The sequence below is a fragment of the Schistocerca cancellata genome, chromosome 7, assembly GCF_023864275.1.
Source record: "Schistocerca cancellata isolate TAMUIC-IGC-003103 chromosome 7, iqSchCanc2.1, whole genome shotgun sequence".
Taxonomy (NCBI): domain Eukaryota; kingdom Metazoa; phylum Arthropoda; class Insecta; order Orthoptera; family Acrididae; genus Schistocerca; species Schistocerca cancellata.
In genome coordinates this window covers 590,578,474-590,600,591 of record NC_064632.1, presented here as the reverse complement: position 1 = coordinate 590,600,591, position 22,118 = coordinate 590,578,474, and the positions used below count along the sequence as shown (strand labels likewise).

Genomic DNA, 22,118 nt, shown 5'->3' with positions numbered 1-22,118 from the left:
ACCTAACTAACCTAAGGACATCACACACATCCATGCCCGAGGCAGGATTCGAACCTGCGACCGTAGCAGTCCCGCGGTTCCGGACTGCGCGCCTAGAACCACTAGACCACCGCGGCCGGCTAACTGAACAACAAATTTGCAATTAGAAACCCCTGCAATCTGAAAGACAAGAGAAACAAGCAAAATATTCTGAATTATACTCGTCGCCATCTTTTATGGCATTTCGTTGTCTCTTGTAAGCTTGTACCAAGGGAAGCAAGCAAAGCATGTTGATTGGTGGCTGGTATCCTGTTTCTATAACACAAACTAAACGCCCATATTAACTGTATTCTTAATTCTTAAACAAAGAGATACTTAACTTTAAGTTACCATGAGCTGTGGGACAAGCTCTCTTCTATATAGTCCATGTAGCCTCACTGCTGCTGAAGCAAGAGGGTCGCCACGTTCACCCTAGTGTTGCTATGTGCTTGCTGTCTGTCTGCTAAACTGTCTGCAGCTTCATCTCAATAACACGGTGGAGGTCCACGGCGTACAGTCACGAACTAACTGGCGTAACTGGCTCGAACTAACTGGCTAAACGAACTGGCTAAAACTGGCCCTCCAGTTCGCAACGGCGATCCTAAATACTCGCGGCTGAGATGGGGTTGGCGGCACTTCTAGTCATTGGCCTCTATCGGTACTCTCGTAATCTCTACGCCGCTAGGTGCGCTTCCGCCACCGTACGCCAGCCCATCCTCCCTTCTATTTCCCCTCTTATGTGCGCATGAAGTGTGTGTACATTGGATACAATGACTGACAACTCACGGTACATTTCAGAACCGGCTGCCCGCGATCGCTGCGCACGCCTCCTGTGGCATGCCCACCACCACATTCGCCCACTACCTCCAGAACATCAGGGCCAGTAAGTACCGCATTCTGCAGCAACATTATCCCATCCTTCCCTATTACTAATTTGTTCTTCTTGTGCCGATGTGGTTAACGTAGTAAGATAACATTGTCTGAAATGGTTCAAACATGCTATGTGATGTTTTTCCGGGGCCTACACTATTTGATAACTGATAAGGGACAGAGAAATTACTGGACAGGTGGAACTACAGGCAATAACAGATGACATGAAACACAATCCATACATAACAAACGTGGACTGACACGCTTATAACGATAAATGGCACAGATTTCACCACATGGTAAAGCAAGATAACAGACATAAATAACGTTCATCTATATCACAGGTCAGACTCCCAACACAAAGGTTTGTATCGGACTCTGAGTAACGAATATGCTCTCCTTGGGCACTAATGCACGTTACACAGTTGTTACTCTTACTTGAGGAGTACTTCGGGTGTCTTGCCCTAGTCGTCTTTCCATGCGATTTTCAGTTCTTGCACGGTTCGGAGAGGGAGCGTTCCTCGATAAATACGTCTGCCAAGAGCGTTCCAGGCATCCCGTATAGTGTTTAAGTCCGGAAATATGCAGGCCATTCCACACGTTCAATATCTTCACAGTCCAACACGTCATTGTCCTGTCTGGGCGGGCCTTGTCTTCCATAAACAGATGGACACGATTCAGAATACTCCCTCTATAGTACCGCTGCGCTGCAACAGTACCTCACGCAAAGATATACATCAGTGTTGACCCATTGTAAATAATACCGCTCCACAGCATAGCGCCTAGGTCATACCGATGATGTTCATGAACCTTCTGTGGTCTGTAACGTATTCCCAGCTTTATCGGCACTAACTGTTGTCAAGAATCACTTTCCACAATGAAGTGGGATTCGTGGGAGTACATCACTCTGGGCCATTGTTGCTGAGCCCAACCAACATGCTCCCTGCAATAAGGAACTCTTTCTCGATTATGGCATGATTGAAGTGGAATTCATGTAACAGGTTTCCAAGCATACAAACCAGCCTGGTTTAATTTCCACAAAACGGTTTTGGCACAGACGTGTGTACTGGTAGTAGTTCTAAGGTTTGCAGCAATATCCCTAGGAATGTGATTTCTGCTCCTATTCGCCAGTAGGGATACTTGTCGATCGCCTTGCAGTGTAGTGGTCTGCCTGCAAGAACCAGCATGCTATCGCGAACCATTTCCACCTTCTGCAGGCATTTTGAATCACAAGGTGACACTATCAATTCCAAAAAACGAAATTCACATTTTGTGTAATAAATAAAAACTTCATAAATTTTTTTCTGTACAAATAAGTTCTGTCAAACATCATCTATCTATATAAATGACTGACATTTTCATCTACATTTCAGCCACAAACATTTTAATTTTTTAAAGAACTAGAACTTTTTACATAATAAATAATAGCAAAACAAAATGTATGCAAAAAATCAGCTATTTCGAAGACATAGAAAACTATTTTAAAGAAAATCATAGATAGAGTTATATATATTTTTAATATTATTGTAAAGAAAAAGGTTATTCAAATTTAACTAGACAAGATCTCTTTGAATGTATTGATTTTAATAGGAAAGAAATGAAGAAGAGAGGACTAGGATATAAAAATATAAAATAATTTCGATCAATTTGTAAAACAACAAATTTAAAGAATTATTCAAAACTTAATATAGAAAAATTAATCGATCCTGTTCCAAAACTGGTCGACAATACTAATGATAACGAATTCAGTCAAAAAGCTTTGAAAGAACTTCCTGAAACCTGTGAAGCAAAAAATTTAAAAAATTATTCTGAACTTAACAAACAACATGTAATCCCTCTTATTGAAAGATCAGAGGACAGTATAAATAATAATGACAACAAACTGAATAAAAAATTCTCAGAAAATCTTCGTAAAACCTGCAAAATGAAATAATTAAAAAATTATTCTAAACTTAATAAACAACAATTGATCGATCATATCAGTACCTCTGAGATTAATATTAATAATATCAATAATGAGAATTATTTTCAAAAACTTCTACTAGATAAATATCAAGAAGTTAAACAAAAAACTTTCTGAAAAATTTTTCAGGTTACAATTTTCTAGATGCTTACGATTTTTTAAATCACTTAAATGAACTAATAGAAAAGTCCTGCTTTTAAATTAAAGTAATGACATCTGAAATTAATCATGTTGATAATACTGTTGAACCACAACAATTTTTAATCAAATAAAATAGAAGTAATCACTAAATTTAAGAATATTTTAATAATAAAACGATTAAAGCTAACATACAATTTTATTGTGATTTTAAAAGACAAGATGAAACAAAACAATTTCATTTTAAAACATGTAATGAAGTTCTATTATGAAAAACCAACAAGAAAACTATTAACAGAAATTGAGGAAACGCAATGAAGAAAATCTGGATGCTCTTTCTTTCATGTAGATAATTTATAATTAATTAAGAGATGTAATTAATATAAAAAATACATATCATAAATTTTCTTTATTCAATAAAATCAGTTTTACGTGACATTGATCATGATGGAGCAAGAGTTAGTAAATACAGAAATATTGGATTATAATTAGATGAAATATTTGTAAAAGGGAAAATTGATTTTCCTGTTCGCTTAACAGACACTTCAAAATTAGAAAAGAAGTAAAATATTTTAATTAATGTTCACACTTATCATGAAAACTTATTTAAAACTTATTTAACATTTACATTTAAGTATTAAAAGTTATTAATCTTTTCTTTGCAGTCAACATTATTAAATTTTCATCTCACATCTATTGTTATAATACTAAACTCATCTTTATTCCAACATCACCAACATATTTCTTTAAAATCATCAAAATCACAAATATGATGAAATTAGTGTCATGTTGTCTGAAAATATTTAAACACTTAAGATTACCTCTAAATATTTGTTTTGCTGAATTTGAATAAGCCATATTACCTTATGTCTAGCAGTATTAAAATATTCTCTAACTATATCATCAGAAACTACAACTGAACTACTTTCATATTCATCTGACAAAATAATTTCATCATTATTCTCAATGAAATTAACAACTTTTCGTTTTACTTATCTTTAAATATTTTTCATAAATTCTACATACTCTCGTTGATCTAGACTTTTAGAATAAACATACAAATTATTAATTTTTTTCCAATGTAACCAACCACATGCTAGAATATACAACACTGAATAGAATTAGGTAAAAGCATACCATGTTTATTTTTTATTTTTTTTGTTTTTATTGTTTTAGTTCCCAATCTGTCATTTATTTACATAAATTTTATTAATATAAATGAGTTGATTATTTCAGTTGAGTGATAATTCATTTGTTCTTAAAAAAGGTAACTATTCCAATAAGATAAACTTTTTTAACTCCAAATATTACACCAAAAAATAATAAATTATACATTAACAAAGAAATCGTAGATATTCGTTTTGGTGAAATATAATTCGAAAAATTTGGCAAATTTATTCAATTTAAAAAACCTAATACACACATCAGAGTAGATAAATTTATTATTGAGAAGAATTCATATGAATACAACATTCACTAATATTAATATTAATTACTGCTTCTTTGTTAGGAGGATGTTAGTCATAGTGATGGACCACATTTTTCAGCATTGGTAAATCAAATATTAAACTACATATTAAAAATGTGTTAAGATTCTTTGATGTCATTACAGTTAAAGTATATAACATTTTACCTAGAAAAGAACATCCATTTTTGGTTCAGCAACTCTTATTATATTAACTTCATCTCTATCAAATGATTTAACTATGAGGAACAATATTCTTAATAATGATAAAATTAAAAACAAACAAATAAGTATTTCATCCATTGGAATTATTTGGTGGATTTTTAAGGATTTTAAAGAAATAATTTGGAAAAGAGTTTAAATAACAATATTCACTTGGAGTTCAAGAAAAGATGTAGAAGTTTCTGTTCTTCTATAGACTACTGCTAAGGAAAATAGAACAGTTTCAAAAGATGGTAAAATTGTTGTAAAAGTATGGAAATTCTGGTTTCTGTTACTAAACACGAGCCAGAAAAATCACTTGAACTAGAACAAGAAAGACTGAAAAACCCAAAAATTCCATTTTCTGATTGACAATTGAAATTTGTGAATTAAATAAAAAAAACAAATGTAGAACTAGATATTACAAATTATTATAATACCTATAAATTTGATATACCTTACTTTATTTTCGTTGTTTTCTAAACTAATCGAAAAAAGTTCTTTATTCACTAACATTAAATTACAAAATATCTACATAAAGATGGAATAAATGAAAATTTTCCTCAAGAATTATGAAATGTTTACATTTCCTTTTGAAGTATTTCTTGGAAGTGAAAGAAAATAATAACCAAAAAATTGAGATTTTCAGAAATTAAAACGTTTATCAAACATTTCAAAATATTAAAAGTTTTGGTTTAAAAAAAATTTGAAATACGATTATTTTCCATATAAATAAAATCAAAACATGAGTGGTATTGTTGAAAATCTAGTAAGTGAATTTAACAGTTATAGTAATCGTTGTATAGAAGTGTTCACTAAATTAACAGAACTGAAAAAAAAATCTTGCAATAATTCAAAATCCAACATTTGGATGACTAAATATGGTGAAAAAATTTTTTTGCTTTTAGATGTTAAATATAAAATAACTCTTCCAGGTTGTTACTCTAAAATCTTGTCAGAAAATGAAGATAAATTGCAGAAAATTTCTGAACTAAATTTTTTTATTGAGGTAAAAAGCAAAATAAAGATACGTCAGTTCATGTTATTAAATTAGATTAAATTTTAGAATTTTTGTATTTTTAAATTTTAAATTTTTATTGAATAAATCTATTTTTAATTAGATGAAAATTTCGTTCATCAGTATTGATAAATTTTTAAACTATGGAATAAACAAAATTAAAATCTTGTTTTTAATTCTGAGATTTTTTAAAAAATATGCTCTTTGCACCAGGAATGACATACATATACTACTGTCGCGACATGGTATGTTGCTGTAATTGATTCCATAAAAACTTCAAATGGTGCTCCGTGAACTGTCAACTACATTTACTTTTATTATAATTAGTTGGGTGGTCTTTTGGTTCTTCAATAGCAACTGAATGTTGTATCTTAGCAACTATTATTTGTTCCTTAGCAGTTGTCAAGCAGTGTACCTCATCGATAACAGTATGACACCAACCATATAATGTTGTGATTTGTAAAGCAGTGTACCTCATCGATAACAGTATGACACCAACCATATAATGTTGTGATTTGTAAGGCACTGGGATGAGCCTGACTGATCTTCCATGGTCCACATTGCTATGGAAATGTGGGCTAGTGTGCAACCCTGCTGTAGCTCAGGTGATTAGTTGTAGTGAGGGCAGTGGGGTTTTCGCACCCTTATACTATGTTTCAATAAAACAGGCTGATTCTACTAAATTGTTCACCTCAAATATTTCTGGCAGCGTGTGAGATACCGCAAATCTGTTTTCAAACCGGTGAATTGTGTAAAGTCCCCAGCAAATGATGTATGTTCTCTTTTCACTGCTACATTAATTACACATTTTTAAATGTAAGCATAGTAATTTTGGTTTTTAGTATCTTAGTTCGAAAAATGAAAAATTCGACACCATTGTACTCTTTCCACATCTGGCTACCAGTTTCAGAGTAATTCTAATATTAAGGACTTGGGATTTATGACCTTCCCTGCCTTAGGTTTGATATGCTGCTTCCATTTTGTGTATCCTTTAATCAGATATTTAAACCATTTTATTAAGCTATCTTGGCTTGATAATATACTTGAACTTTTTGACCATTTGTGTTTTACCTACGTCTTTTACCAAAAAGCTCGTGTATTTTTACAACGAAAAATTTTTATTTTCTCTGCAGAGATTCTCGAAAGTGGACTATCGGTAATAACTGTGTTGCCCTCTGCAAGAATACCTGGTTGAAGCAGTGCTTACATATTATGTAAGGGGCAATGAAAAAGTTTCCACTCAACGGCCGTTAAGTCCAAAATCGGCATATCAATCAGGCAGAGTTGCCGTGATTATTGAGACAATTCTCCCACCGACACACCAGGTTGAAGATCCCAATTTGATGAAACAGCACGTCATGCTACGTGATGATGTCTGTAATTTCCTGCTGCACAGCCTTATCCGATTGAAATCGTCGACCTTTCAAGGCCCTTTTAAGGAATGGTCGGTGTGTAATTGCATTTTGAGAGGTGAGGACTATAGACTATAGGGAGGGTGCCTGAGTGTCTCCCACTTCAGTTGGTCGTTACGGATAAGCCTGGTCTATGAGATCGACTAGCGTGTTGTGTCGAATCACGACCAGCGTGGAACTTTGCGCAACATTCGACAGCTGTGATTTTCGAGAGGTGTGGTGACCCCCCCACACACACATCGCTTGTGGAAGTCTACCAGGGTCTGTCTTTCGGCAGCCATGAAAAGAATAACAGCACGTTGGTCCTGTTTGGGCGCATTTGGTAACAACGTCGCTGTTGTTCACGTTTCCATATGTACCGCACATACATTGCAAAGACACGAATATTGCCTACACGTCGGGGCTTATATACCGGCATCGGAGTTGCGCTACGTTTCATATTCGCTGCAGCAACACCCTCGAATGGAAATCTTATCATTGCCCCTTATACATATGTACAGAGTTATACATTGTATATTCACCAATCTGTCCTGTGTTGAACGCTAGTATTCTACAAGCAGTACAAGATGTCACTTAATTTATGTGTAGCACTGTTGCCTAAAAAAATTAATAAATTATATGAATGCATGGTGTCTCGGAAAACTACAGAAAAATTATCTAACCTCGCCGCAGACATCCGGAAAAGAAGACTAAAATTTTACGGTCATATCCACAGACTCCCAACACCCAGACTCACACACAAAATTTTAATATATATTGAAAAATTGAAAACCATACCCTGGATAAAAGAAACCAAAACAGATCTAGCAAATGCGCAAATAAATTCGTCAGAAGTTATAAACAGAAATGTATACAGGCAAAAAATCAATAGTTGGAAAGTACAACCCGAGAATGAAGTTTGCAAGAGACAGGGGACAAAATGGACAGGGGAAAGAAAGAGAATTCGTGGGGAAAGAATGAGAGAAGTTTGGAGAATTAAAAAATTGAATCGGAAAAGCTTTGCGTGATCCGTATGGGTCCAATCGCACATAATAATAATAATAATAATGCATGGTGTCTGTTTTTTTTTTCGGATATATCTGAAAGAACAGACAGCATGCAGAACCCGTAGCTGTGAAATGTATTATGTAAACTGAAGGTGGAGGCGGGAGAAAGGACAAGGAAGAGAAGGTATTGTTGATATTAGCAGCATCAGGACTTTGTGTGGCGTCAGACGCGACGAGCAAAAATGTGTACCAGACCAGGATTCGAACCTTTGATTTCCTGCTTACTAGGTAATAACGTTAACCATTGCACCACCTGGACACAGCGTATACGCCCACTGCTCGGTCTGTCTCAGCATGTCTCTCGACCGACCCGCTTTCTCACCTAACGCCACCACCTATCTGCAGTCCCTGTCCGCGTCCCCATGCCCGCTGCTCAGAGATTCCGGTAGGAGGTCGGACGTAACAGTGCATCCCCACTGAACGTTGTGGATCCACTGTCCATCGAAGTGAATCGTACTCAGTGCGGTTACGTCTGACCCCCTGCCGGAATCTCTAGCAGCAGGCATCGAGGACATTGACAGCGACTACTGGCAGGTTTCGCTAGGTGGGAACACGTGTCGGCCGAGAGGCGTACCGAAATAGTCCACGCAGTTGCCATAAACACTGTGTCTGGAGTGGCGCAGTGGTTACCGCAGTTGCCTGGTAACCAGGGGATCCCGGGTTTCAGTCCCACTGCGGCACATATTTTCTGCCGTCACTACTGATGCCAAGTAGGTAAGAAGGAAATGACAAGTATTTTGGACAGGTCAGGAAAACTGCTGGTGAATCCTGTGGATGCCTTGGGCAGATGGAGGGAGTATTTTGAAGAGTTGCTCAATGTGGGTGAAAATGCGATCAGTAATGTTTCAGATTTCGAGGGAGAATGGGATAGGAATGATGATGGAAACAGGATCACATTTGGGGAAGTGGAAAAAATGGTCAATAGATTGCAGTGCAATAAAGCGGCTGGGGTGGATGAAATTAAGTCGGAACTCATCAAATACAGTGGAATGTCAGGTCTTAAATGGCTACACAGGATAATTGAAATGGCCTGGGAGTCAGGACAGGTCCCATCAGACTGGACAAAAGCAGTAATCACACCAATCTTTAAATATGGAAACAGAAAAGATTGTAACAACTACAGAGGTATCTCTTTAATCAGCGTTGTGGGTAAAATCTTCTCAGGTATTGTTGAAAGGAAAGTGCGAGTATTAGTTGAGGACCAATTGGATGAAAATCAGTGTGGGTTTAGGCCTCTTAGAGGTTGTCAGGACCAGATCTTTAGCTTACGGCAAATAATGGAGAAGTGTTATGAGTGGAACAGGGAATTGTATCTATGCTTTATAGATCTAGAAAAGGCCTATGACCGGGTTCCTAGGAGGAAGTTATTGTCTGTTCTACAAGATTATGGAATAGGAGGCAAACTGTTGCAAGCAATTAAAGGTCTTTACATGGATAGTCAGGCAGCAGTTAGAGTTGACGGTAAATTGAGTTCATGGTTCAGAGTAGTTTCAGGGGTAAGACAAGGCTGCAACCTGTCTCCACTGTTGTTCATATTATTTATGGATCATATGTTGAAAACAATAGACTGGCTGGGTGAGATTAAGATATGTGAACACAAAATAAGCAGTCTTGCATATGCGGATGACTTAGTTGTGATGGTAGATTCGATTGAAAGTTTGCAAAGTAATATTTCAGAGCTAGATCAGAAATGTAAGGACTATGGTATGAAGATTAGCATCTCCAAAACGAAAGTAATGTCAGTGGGAAAGAAATATAAACGGATTGAGTGCCAAATAGGAGGAACAAAGTTAGAACAGGTGGACGGTTTCAAGTACTTAGGATGCATATTCTCACAGGATGGCAACATAGTGAAAGAACTGGAAGCGAGGTGTAGCAAAGCTAATGCAGTGAGCGCTCAGCTGCGATCTACTCTCTTCTGCAAGAAGGAAGTCAGTACCAAGACTAAGTTATCTGTGCACCGTTCAATCTTTCGACCAACTTTGTTGTATGGGAGCGAAAGCTGGGTGGATTCAGGTTACCTTATCAACAAGGTTGAGGTTACGGATATGAAAGTAGCTAGGATGATTGCAGGTACTAGTAGATGGGAACAATGGCAGGAGGGTGTCCACAATGAGGAAATCAAAGAAAAACTGGGAATGAACTCTACAGATGTAGCAGTCAGGGCGAACAGGCTTAGATGGTGGGGTCATGTTACACGCATGGGAGAAGCAAGGTTACCCAAGAGACTCATGGATTCAGCAGTAGAGGGTAGGAGGAGTCGGGGCAGACCGAGGAGAAGGTACCTGGATTCGGTTAAGAATGATTTTGAAGTAATAGGTTTAACATCAGAAGAGGCACCAATGTTAGCACTGAATAGGGTATCATGGAGGAACTGTATAAGGGGGGCTATGCTCCAGACTGAACGCTGAAAGGCATAATCAGTCTTAAATGATAATGATGATGATGACTACTGATGCCCCACAAAGCCCTGATGCAGCTGATGTCAATAACACCTTTCCTTTCATTTGCTCCCCCTCCTCCTTCAATTTAAACAACAAAAAACACACACAGTTTGTACGTACCTACAACGGATGTTGTTAATGACGTGATAGAGGGTGACAAAGGAGGCCCAGTGTACACGCAGTGATGTTGAACCGCCTTTGTTTATCTGTTTATTTGTGCGGCTACTGACGTTCGTGTCCTCGCAATGGCTTGTCCCGCTGCGCGCCTCCTCACGCGTACGCACAGTACTCGCAGCGCAGCTGGGATGACGCAGTGTCCCTCTTGTCGCCCCCAGAGCGCCTGCAGGCGTTCGACTTTGGCCCGGAGGAGAACCTCAGCAAGTACGGCAGCGAGCGGCCGCCGGCCTACCACGTCCTCAACTCGACGCTGCCCACCGCCTTCTTCCTCGGGACGCGCGACCGGTTGGTCTCCTTTGAGGTACGCAGTCCACTGTTGCTAGTAATACCACTTTCATTATTATGGTCGAGTGAGTTCTACTCAATGATAGCTACAACTAGTTATTTACTTCAGTTACTTGTCGTGGATACTCTTCAGATACTTCGCCTTGTCAATAAAGACATACACCACTCGACTTGCTGGAACGAATCAAACTTGATGTAGCACTTGATTGTCTTCTCAATGACAAGACCAAACTGGCAGCCTTGACCTTCCCACAGCATTTCCAATATTTGCCAACTTCGTAAGAGCAGTTAATGATCAGCCCCTTTCCCTCTGTCCTCTTATTGCTTTATTGCACTTGTGACTGTGTCGAAACGAACTCTTATAGATAGAAGTATAACTAATTACGTGGCAATGCTGAAAAGCAATGGCTCCGAATTTTTTATGTGAAAACTCTTGCGACTTTTTAAATCAAACAAACTGTATTGACATTCCACATCTATATTCTTCATGTCTACATACTTATTTCCCGACATAGGCACCGTGGTGGCCAACACATTTCTCCCGACGAGACCAGTTAGTTGGTACCGTCACTGCTGAACGTGTGCCTTTACTGATGGAGCTACAACGTCACCTTTGCTTTCACCGCTTCATCGCTATCAAAGTGAAGGCCTCGAAGCTATTTTTTCAGTTCTGGAAACAGACGAAAAACGGATGACGTAAAGTCGGGACAGTAGGAAATATTATTGATGACAGTGAACTGAAGGCGTCAGATTGATCCAGATATCGCAACTCTAGTGTGAGGTCTGGCATTGTACGTTGAAGGAGAGAACCTTCTGTGTGTGGACCTTACGTGGTATCTAGTTCTTTGACCTAATATGCGCTATGGGCGAATGAGAAAGGACACTTCCCGATTGGTTCAAATGGCTCTGAGCACTATGGGACTCAACTGCTGTGGTCATAAGTCCCCTAGAACTTAGAACTACTTAAACCTAACTAACCTAAGGACATCACACACATCCATGCCCGAGGCAGGATTCGAACCTGCGACCGTAGCGGTCGTGCGGTTCCAGACTGTAGTGCCTTTAACCGCTCGGCCACTCCGGCCGGCGACACTTCCCGATTTTGTACTTCTAGCCATTACACTTTCAAAGAACACTATTCAAAGTTTATCAATGATGTTAGCCGCATTTGGGAATCGAAGTGAATCGATGGTAACAGCGGAAATTTGCACCGAAACGTGACTCCAACTCGGATCTTTCGCTTGGCGCAAGTGGTTGCCTTAACCGCTTCGGCCACCCAAGCACGCTTCCCGTCTGACCAGATTCACAGCCTGTTACACAACACTAGCGTTGCGTCGCCTACGCAAGAAACCCTCACTCACCATCCAGGATTCCCACAAGAGATAGCGTTTGGCGTGCAGCTTCACTGAGATAATGCCTTCAAATTCGTCTTGCAGTTATGCAGATTTGTATGTTCAAAAAGACAAAAGGACAGACATAATGGTTTCGGTTAAAACCTGAGATCACGATATCTTTTTTCTTTTCTCTTGCAACAACCGATATTGATGCAATAAGCCCATACGTTGCCACAAGGTAGACTTAAGTTACCTGGGAAAACACCATAAAATTCCGCCTCGTTGTTTTGGAGATTAGAGTGTTCGAATAGACAAATACACAGACACCACCGTTTTACAGTTTTGTTGTTAGTATAGTGATGTACGTAGGAAATTAAAAAAATATCGACAAAATTCAAGATGGCGCAATTCCTCCCATTTTGCTTTGTAACAATCGCCCATCCCCCTCCCTCTCCACGCCTTTAATCAGAGGCCATCATTTTATAGATCCAATCACAATGTAGCCACAGAGCAGCCATCTTGACCACGCTCAAATGTATCCGACAGGCTGAAATTTGTTGTGCCATTTTCAAAAGTATTTATCCCAAAAATTATGTAAAGGATATAACTTGTAATATTACCACATCTAATAATACACTACTGGCCATTAAAATTGCTACACCACGAAGATGACGTGCTACAGACGCGAAATTTAACCGATGGGAAGAAGATGCTGTGATATGCAAATGATTAGCTTTTCAGAGCATTCACACAACGTAGGATCCGGTGGCGACACCTACAACGTGCTGACATGAGGAAAGTTTCCAACCGATTTCTCATGCACAAACAGCAGTTGACCGGCGTTGCCTGGTGAAACGTTGTTGCGATGCCTCGTGTAAGAAGGAGACATGCGTACCATCAAGTTTCCGACTTTGATAAAGGTCGGATTGTACCCTATCGTGATTGCGGTTTATCGTATCACGACATTGCTGCTCGCGTTGGTCGAGATCCAATGACTGTTAGCAGATAATGGAATCGGTGGGTTCAGGAGGGTAATACGGAACGCCGAGCTGGATCCCAACGGCCTCGTATCACTAGCAGTCGAGATGACAGACATCTTATCCGCATGGCTGTAACGGATGGTGCAGCCACGTCTCGATCCCTGAGGCAACAGATGGGGACGTTTGCAAGACAACAACCATCTGCACGAACAGTTCGACGATGTTTGCAGCTGCATGGAATATCAGCTCGGAGACCATGGCTGCGATTACCCTTGACGCTGCATCACAGACAGGAGCGCCTGCGATGGTGTACTCAACGACGAACCTGGGTGCACGAATGGCAAAACGTCATTTTTTCGGATGAATCCAGGTTCTGTTTACAGCATCATGATGGTCGCATCCGTGTTTGGCGACATCGCGGTGAACGCACATTGGAAGCGTGTATTCGTCATCGCCAAACTGGCGTATCACCCGGCGTGATGGTATGGGGTGCCATTGGTTACACGTCTCGGTCACCGCTTGTTCGCATTGACGACACTCTGCACAGTGGACGTTACATTTCAGATGTGTTACGACCCGTGGCTCTACCCTTCATTCGATCCCTGCGAAACCCTACATTTCAGCAGGAGAATGCACGACCGCATGTTGCAGGTCCTGTACGGGCCTTTCTGGATATGGAAAATGTTCGACTGCTGCTCTGGCCAGCACATTCTCCAGATCTCTCACCAACTGAAAACGTCTGGTCAATGGTGGCCGAGCAACTGGCTCCTCACAATACGCCAGTTACTACTCTTGATGAACTGTGGTATCGTGTTGCAGCTGCATGGGCAGCTGTACCTGTACACGCCATCAAAGCTCTGTTTGACTCAATGCCCAGGCGTATCAAGGCCGTTATTACGGTCAGAGGTGGTTGTTCTTAATACTGATTTCTCAGGATCTATGCACCCAAATTGCGTGAAAATGTAATCACATGTCAGTTCTAGTATAATATATTTGCCCAATGAATACCCATTGATCATCTGCATTTCTTCTTGGTGTAGCAATTTTAATGACCAGTAGTGTATTTTACTGACAATTAAAATGAAACAGTGTAGACTCAGAGCAGTTGTCTTGAACCTGCCCAATGTAGCCAATAGATCTGAATATTCTGGTATATGTTCTAAAGTGTTATCCAAAAGTCACGTAAAACAGCACTTGCGTTCATGCATATGTCTATTTATACACATCAAATTGCGTAATGCTTAACGGAGCATCACACGAATTATTTCCCACTTTTAAGGTATTTGTCGTAAAGCAGACAGGCAGACGCCAGCAGAGTGAACTTGCTGAGCGAGCGTTTTGTTTGTCACAACGACTCTTGTCTTGCTGGTATCCATTGCGTTCTCGGCTCACCCTGCAGTAAGACACAAATGGGCAAAACTGCTGGCCTAACTTACAGCTTGAAGTCCACTTGTCGACGAGAATCACCAAAGTGAATAACGTTATTATCACTTCAAAATTCGGCAATAATTCGTCTATAAAGCCGATATCAAAGTCAGCCAAATATTACGGTGTCTCTATGCTGGTGTTGCTATGTTTTGAATATTAGTCAAAGATTATACTTAGTAAAATCTAAGACATTGGCTGAATTTGCTGTACATGATGTGTGTCATCTTCTGCTGATAATTCCAAACAGTACTAGTACTTATTCGTAAATATAAGAAGGAAGGATTGCTATACTTTTAACTGCCCGCTTTCAAAATCTGTCAGAAATTGTAATGCCCCTTGCTAGAATATTAACGGTGAACTGGAGTACAAAAAGTTTATCATATTCTGCTGATAATACTAAATCATGCTGAAACACAGTGAAAAATATTGTACTGTAACCATCCAGGGTGAATTACCTAAAACGTACGCCGCAAACGTCGCGAAAATAGAAAGTACTATTGATGTGAGGTATTCACAGAATGATTGGTAGTTAGGGGCTCGTATTGTTAGCCAATAAAGAGATTGTAATAATACTTAGAAACTAGAAACCAGTGCAGAAAATGCAGACAGGCTCTTGGTGTAAGGGGAGTGTAGGAAGAATGCAATTCGTTCTTGTACAGTCTATGCGGCAAGATATCCGATAGACATCAACAGTCTCAGCAAATATTTATCAACCTCTTCAAGCAGTTACATGAATATGATAGTGTAATTCCTAGAAAACGTAACAGGAGGGAAGAAGCGACGACAGAAGAGGAGGAAATAAATGTTCTTGATGCTGTTGCAGTTGATCCGCACGTTACCTCCCGCGCAATCGCACGAGGAAGTGGCATCAGTCCTATGCATTCTCCATCGGCATAAGTTCCATCCCTGTCGCATCTCTCTTCGTCAAGAGCTCCATAAAAACTATTACGAGAATCGCGTTAACTTCTGTTCATGGGCATTAAGACAGGATACTCCCGATGTATCACAAATCATTTTTAGTGATGAAGCACATATACATTCCTGGAAATTGAAATAAGAACACCGTGAATTCATTGTCCCAGGAAGGGGAAACTTTATTCACACATTCCTGGGGTCAGATACATCACATGATCACACTGACAGAACCACAGGCACATAGACACAGGCAACAGAGCATGCACAATGTCGGCACTAGTACACCTTTCGCAGCAATGCAGGCTGCTATTCTCCCATGGAGACGATCGTAGAGATGCTGGATGTAGTCCTGTGGAACGGCTTCCACCTGGCGCCTCAGTTGGACCAGCGTTCGTGCTGGACGTGCAGACCGCGTGAGACGACGCTTCATCCAGTCCCAAACATGCTCAATGGGGGACAGATCCGGAGATCTTGCTGGCCAGGGTAGTTGACTTACACCTTCTAGAGCACGTTGGGTGGCACGGGATACATGCGGACGTGCATTGTCCTGTTGGAACAGCAAGTTCCCTTGCCGGTCTAGGAATGGTAGAACGATGGTTCGATGACGGTTTGGATGTACCGTGCACTATTCAGTGTCCCCTCGACGTTCACCAGTGGTGTACGGCCAGTGTAGGAGATCGCTCCCCACACCATGATGCCGGGTGTTGGCCCTGTGTGCCTCGGTCGTATGCAGTCCTGATTGTGGCGCTCACCTGCACGGCGCCAAACACGCATACGACCATCATTGGCACCAAGGCAGAAGCGACTCTCATCGCTGAAGACGACACGTCTCCATTCGTCCCTCCATTCACGCCTGTCGCGACACCACTGGAGGCGGGCTGCACGATGTTGGGGCGTGAGCGGAAGACGGCCTAACGGTGTGCGGGACCGTAGCCCAGCTTCATGGAGACGGTTGCGAATGGTCCTCGCCGATACCCCAGGAGCAACAGTGTCCCTAATTTGCTGGGAAGTGGCGGTGCGGTCCCCTACGGCACTGCGTAGGATCCTACGGTGTTGGCGTGCATCCGTGCGTCGCTGCGGTCCGGTCCCAGGTCGACGGGCACGTGCACCTTCCGCCGACCACTGGCGACAACATCTATGTACTGTGGAGACCTCACGCCCCACGTGTTGAGCAATTCGGCGGTACGTCCACCCGGCCTCCCGCATGCCCACTATACGCCCTCGCTCAAAGTCCGTCAACTGCACATACGGTTCACGTCCACGCTGTCGCGGCATGCTACCAGTGTTAAAGACAGCGATGGAGCTCCGTATGCCACGGCAAACTGGCTGACACTGACGGCGGCGGTGCACAAATGCTGCGCAGCTAGCGCCATTCGACGGCCAACACCGCGGTTCCTGGTGTGTCCGCTGTGCCGTGCGTGTGATCATTGCTTGTACAGCCCTCTCGCAGTGTCCGGAGCAAGTATGGTGGGTCTGACACACCGGTGTCAATGTGTTCTTTTTTTCATTTCCAGGAGTGTATTAATCATTGCCAGGTAAGGCGCCGAAACATGCACTGCTGATCTGCTGACAATCCCCGTTGGCTTCATCACGCAGAACGTCAGCGTCCATGGAGCGTAAACGTGCTGCGGGATACTGAATCAGCAGCTCATAGGCCCAACATCCACAGATGGAACACTGAATGGGCACAAGTATCGCAGCCTCCTAATAGACCATCTTCGTCGGCTGCTAGATGTCGTTCCTCTGCAGACTAGGAGGCACCTGTGCTACCAACGTGATGGCTGTCCAGCCATACCCCACGAAGTACTACAGCAATTCTTCATGAATTGTTTCCAGATCGTTGGATTGGACACAGAAGACCTGTACTTTGGCTGGCCCGTTCCCCAGATTTGACGCCGGTACACTTTTTCCTGTTGGGGAAGGTGACAGACACTGTCTGTAAGGACATACCGACTACGCCTGATGATATCCAACGATGTATTACTGCAGCCTCCGCTAAAATGCTAGCACGTGTACAGCAGTCGTTCCGTACTCGACTGGAAGCATGTATTGCCACTGCCAGTGGTAATTTTGAACACAACCTGTGATGGTCAATTGATTCGTTACTAGTCAGAATCTACATGACTAGTGTTTACACTCATGTTACTCTTTAATGTATGGTACCACAGGTACTGTACAAGTGTCATTGTTGGTACTTTTCAATATGTGATATCTTCTAAAAGACTCGCACTAGAATCCAGCAGAGAACACCACTGGCATTCTAATTTACCCTACCTTTAGTATATTAATGTCAATAGGCAGTGTATGTTTGCACAAAAACACACTTTCTGGGTATTATTAGAATCTGTTTATTGGATAACAACACGAGCCCCTGACTACCAATCCATTCTGTGAAAGCTGCATATCAGTATCATTTTTTATTTCCGCAATACTTGCAGTCCAAGCTTTAGGTGATTCGCCCTGCACATCTTGCCAGAATTTTTATAAATCACAGTTGATCTACAAACTTTTTGCTCTTACAACTGATCACCGGTTGCTGTGGGGTGTCAGCTATTTGAGAAGCTGGACCTACTGGATAGGGTGGTAGTGGGGGGGGGGGGGGGGGGGGGATGGGGATGGAGCAGTGTCAAAGTACTGGTGTGTCAGTTAATAGTGGCCTGTTTCCCAGTGTAAACATATAACAGCTGGTAACAGGTAATGGTAAATGATATAGGACAAATAAGTGGTACAAGGGTAATGGGTAATAACTAAACAGGTAGCAGGTAATGGATAATGGGTAATGGGGAAATCTAACCAGATAATGTGTATTTATTGTTTACCATTTACAGTTTTCCATTTACCATTTCCCATTTACATTTGCAACTTACCAGTAATTGATTACCTATTTTTTTGCTACCCATTACCTGTTACCCATTTACTTTTTACCATCCACCATTTACCATTCACTGTTAACCATTACACAATGCCCATTACCCGTTACCGATTTGTGATTTACTGTGTACTGTTTACTATTATCTGTTACTTGTTAGCTGTTCACCGATTACTCTTTACCATTTACCGTTGCCTGTTTTCAATGGAAAATGACCCCCAGTCGCTGACATCCCCCAGCAGCTGACAAACATCCCACACCCTACCCAGTAGCTCACAGCCACCCCATAGCAAGAGCTAGTAAATCAGAGTTCCCAGGATAACTCTGATTCATAAAATTCATACAAAATATCTGGATGGATGATGGTAGTTTCCACTGTATGAGGACATGATTTAGCATTATAAGCAGGGTATGAGAAACGTTTTGGAATGGAAGATACAGTCAGTACCTTACCATCAGTATAACGTTTGGCTGACTTTGAGAGCATAAGAAACTTGCTTTCATACCTATTCAGATATACTATTGTTCAGTGCGGTATAACATTACGATGTCAAGTTGTTTCCACTGTTAAGGCGACATACGCTTTGAACTGAAAGGTGAAGTTAGCACCTTTGCATGAGGTCACTATAATACTTGACCGCCTCTGATATCACTTTTTAGAGACGATTTTTTTCGAATTAAGATATGGAATAATATTGGTTTTTTTCGCAATTCTCGTTGACACGTGCACTTTAAGCTTAACTTACATCACCATTAGTGCCCATGTGTGTCTTGGAGTGCAGCTTTCATGTCGTACTACACGAAGCCGAAAATCAGATGCCCTGGACTTCAGCAAGGCAAGTTAGTTGGAATAAGTAAAACGTTCAGTCAGTGAGTTCGGTCTTACCGATGTCTGCTCGCCTGCCTGTTTTCTCAGTGAGACTTGATGAGCATTGTAGAACAGTTCAGAGGCGTAGAATAAACGATTCGAGGGCCTATTGTGGCTTACAACTATGGTACAGAAATCGAACTTTGCATGTACACAAGTAGAGTATTACAAATTTTCCATACATACTTTGAAAACCACACAGAACGGTTCAGATTGATTACTTTTAAGCAGTTCCATTTGAATGGTCTACTCGAACGTTTCACATATGGAAGAGCCACTTTACTGTCTTTTCTGGATAAATACCTTTGAACATAGTACAAAAATTCAGATCGTTCGAATACTTCTGAGCACGACGAAAAAGGCTGCTCTGAGTCTACATTGTGCTATTTCTTTCGTTTTAATGTTTCATTTTAATATCCGTAAAGTACTTTAATGTTCAGATATTGCAAGTTACACTGAATACGTAATGTATTGGGTAAATGTATTTGAACAAGATGGGAAAAAAATCAGGACATTTGACTACTTCCGAGAAATGTCAAGACTGCTACATCGTGATTGGGTATTTCGTTGTACGGGTCTATAAAGTACTTTTAATGTGCAAATATCGAATGTTACACCCTTTAAATAATTTTCAGGAAATATGCTTTTGAACACGGTGCAAGAAATTTAAAGCATTCAGATACTTTAGAGCCCAGTCAAGATGGCTTTAGTGAGATTGGCTCTCTCATTCTGATGATCTGTGGATTACTATGCTCTGACCAGTAGGGGAAGGGGAGGGGATGGGTAGGTGTTGCAAAGCACAAACGGCCTAGTTCCGTCATCTTGGATCTTTTTAATTTCTCACAATCTTGCATTTTTAAATTTCCTGCCAATGATATATTGAATTTTTAAATTTCCTGCCATCCACCATCCTCACGGCCTTAATGCGTACAAAGGCACTGATGATGTCATTGCCCTTGGCAGGTAGGTGAACCAGTGTCCCTACGTGCAGGCAAACTAATGGACAAAGGCCATAATGACTTAGAGTCAGCGTTGATGCACCGCTAACAGTTTCATTGGAATTCCTCTTAGGGTGAGTTACAGCACTTCATGAACAATACCGAGAACTGACGAAAAGTTTCCAGTGACATGCCATTTCACAAAAAATAAAATTTTGCCGTTTTCAGACGTGACGTTGTATATCCAAGAAATGTTTGCAGGTTTTGAAATCAGCATGAGAGATTGCTTTATAAAGAGTTAAAATTATGTCAGAAAGCTACATCTGGGTTTATCAATGGAATTGTCAGGTGTATTACATCGAAGATATCAGCATTAGTTTGATCAGAAATTGGAACTTTGTACTACAATCCTTTACTGGTGATAGATGATTGTCTTGTCTTGAGTGTACTACTGCCCTACATTTCAAATTTTCTCTGTTGCTAGACGATCCATATTGTCGCTATTGTGTACCAAATTCCCTGTGGTACCGACGTGTCTTTAACTCAGTTGCTGGGTGCGTGCCCCCACTGGGGTGGCGCCACCGCTGCGCGCTGCACTGTTTGCAGCCAGCAGCTTGTCCAGGCAACGCAGCTGACTGGTGCTGGAGTGACTCTACGTGAACCTCTCTTTCCGTTGACACTGCTGCGACGCTATGAGACCAGCATTTCTTACCAAGACGTCCAAGTAGCTGGTGGACACAGTTAGCAATGTAGAGGTCTTCAAGCCAATGTCTTGGTGCGATGAACCTCTTCACGCTAGTATGTCCCAACTAACCCCTTTCACCTCTGAGTAACTACAGCAACCCCCACCTATCTCAAACTGCTTACATCAGTCAAGTCTTGGCCTCTCTGCACAGTTTTTACCCTCACCACATCTCTCCATCAGCGAACTTACATTTTCTTGATTTTTCTGGATACATCCTGTCAACAGATCCCTTCATTTAATCAAGTTGTACTGTAACTTTCTTCTCTTTACAAACTGATGTAATATCATCTTATTAGTTACCTGATATACTCATCAAATCTTCGGTATTCTCCTGTAGCACCACATTTTAAAGCTTGAATTTTCTGAACTATTTATTGTTCTCAGTTCACCTCCATAGAAGGCTACACTCTAGGCAGGGACCTTCAGTAAAGACATTCTAACATTTCAATTTAAATTCCACATCAACACATTTAATTTTTATAAACTATTTTCTCGCTCTTGGGAATGTGCTCTCATTATTTTTCCGCTCAATTAACTTCACTTATCAGTAGCATATCTACGAGTATTCTGCTCCACTTTGTATTTTAATGACCTGTATAATTGCAGGTGAGCTAGATTCTCCATATATCTACTAGCCATGTCACCCTCAAACCACGCCCTCCTTATCGAGGACATCATCATCATCATCACCATCATCATCATCATCATGATTATCTTCACATGAAATTAAAGTCTTCCTTCTCCATGGCATCATACATGTTCCAAGAAGCCAAACCTCATTTATTGGTATGGTGGCAGCCATTTGAACGAATTAGTGATCACAGTCCCTTATTTTAGAAACGATTACGGTGAAATAGCCAGTCACAATGTAGGACCAGACTTATGAGTGGCAAAAGCGCAATTATTGCACGATGCTTGTTGTAAGGCACAACGGATCCTCAAATTAAATATTCCCCAAATCCAAATTCTACTATGATTCTTCTCAAGAGCCACAATTTTGTTTT

General features: G+C 40.8%; 1 protein-coding gene across 1 annotated transcript in view; it reads left to right on the top strand.

The window, feature by feature from the left end:
- LOC126092915 (lysosomal acid lipase/cholesteryl ester hydrolase-like) overlaps window positions 1–22,118 on the top strand; it is a 102,712-nt gene that overhangs the window by 63,501 nt on the left and 17,093 nt on the right. Inside the window, exons 3-4 of the mRNA XM_049908646.1 lie at window positions 817–901; window positions 10,911–11,053. Coding sequence (XP_049764603.1) covers window positions 817–901; window positions 10,911–11,053 — 228 coding nt within the window. The remainder of the gene's footprint in view (window positions 1–816; window positions 902–10,910; window positions 11,054–22,118) is intronic.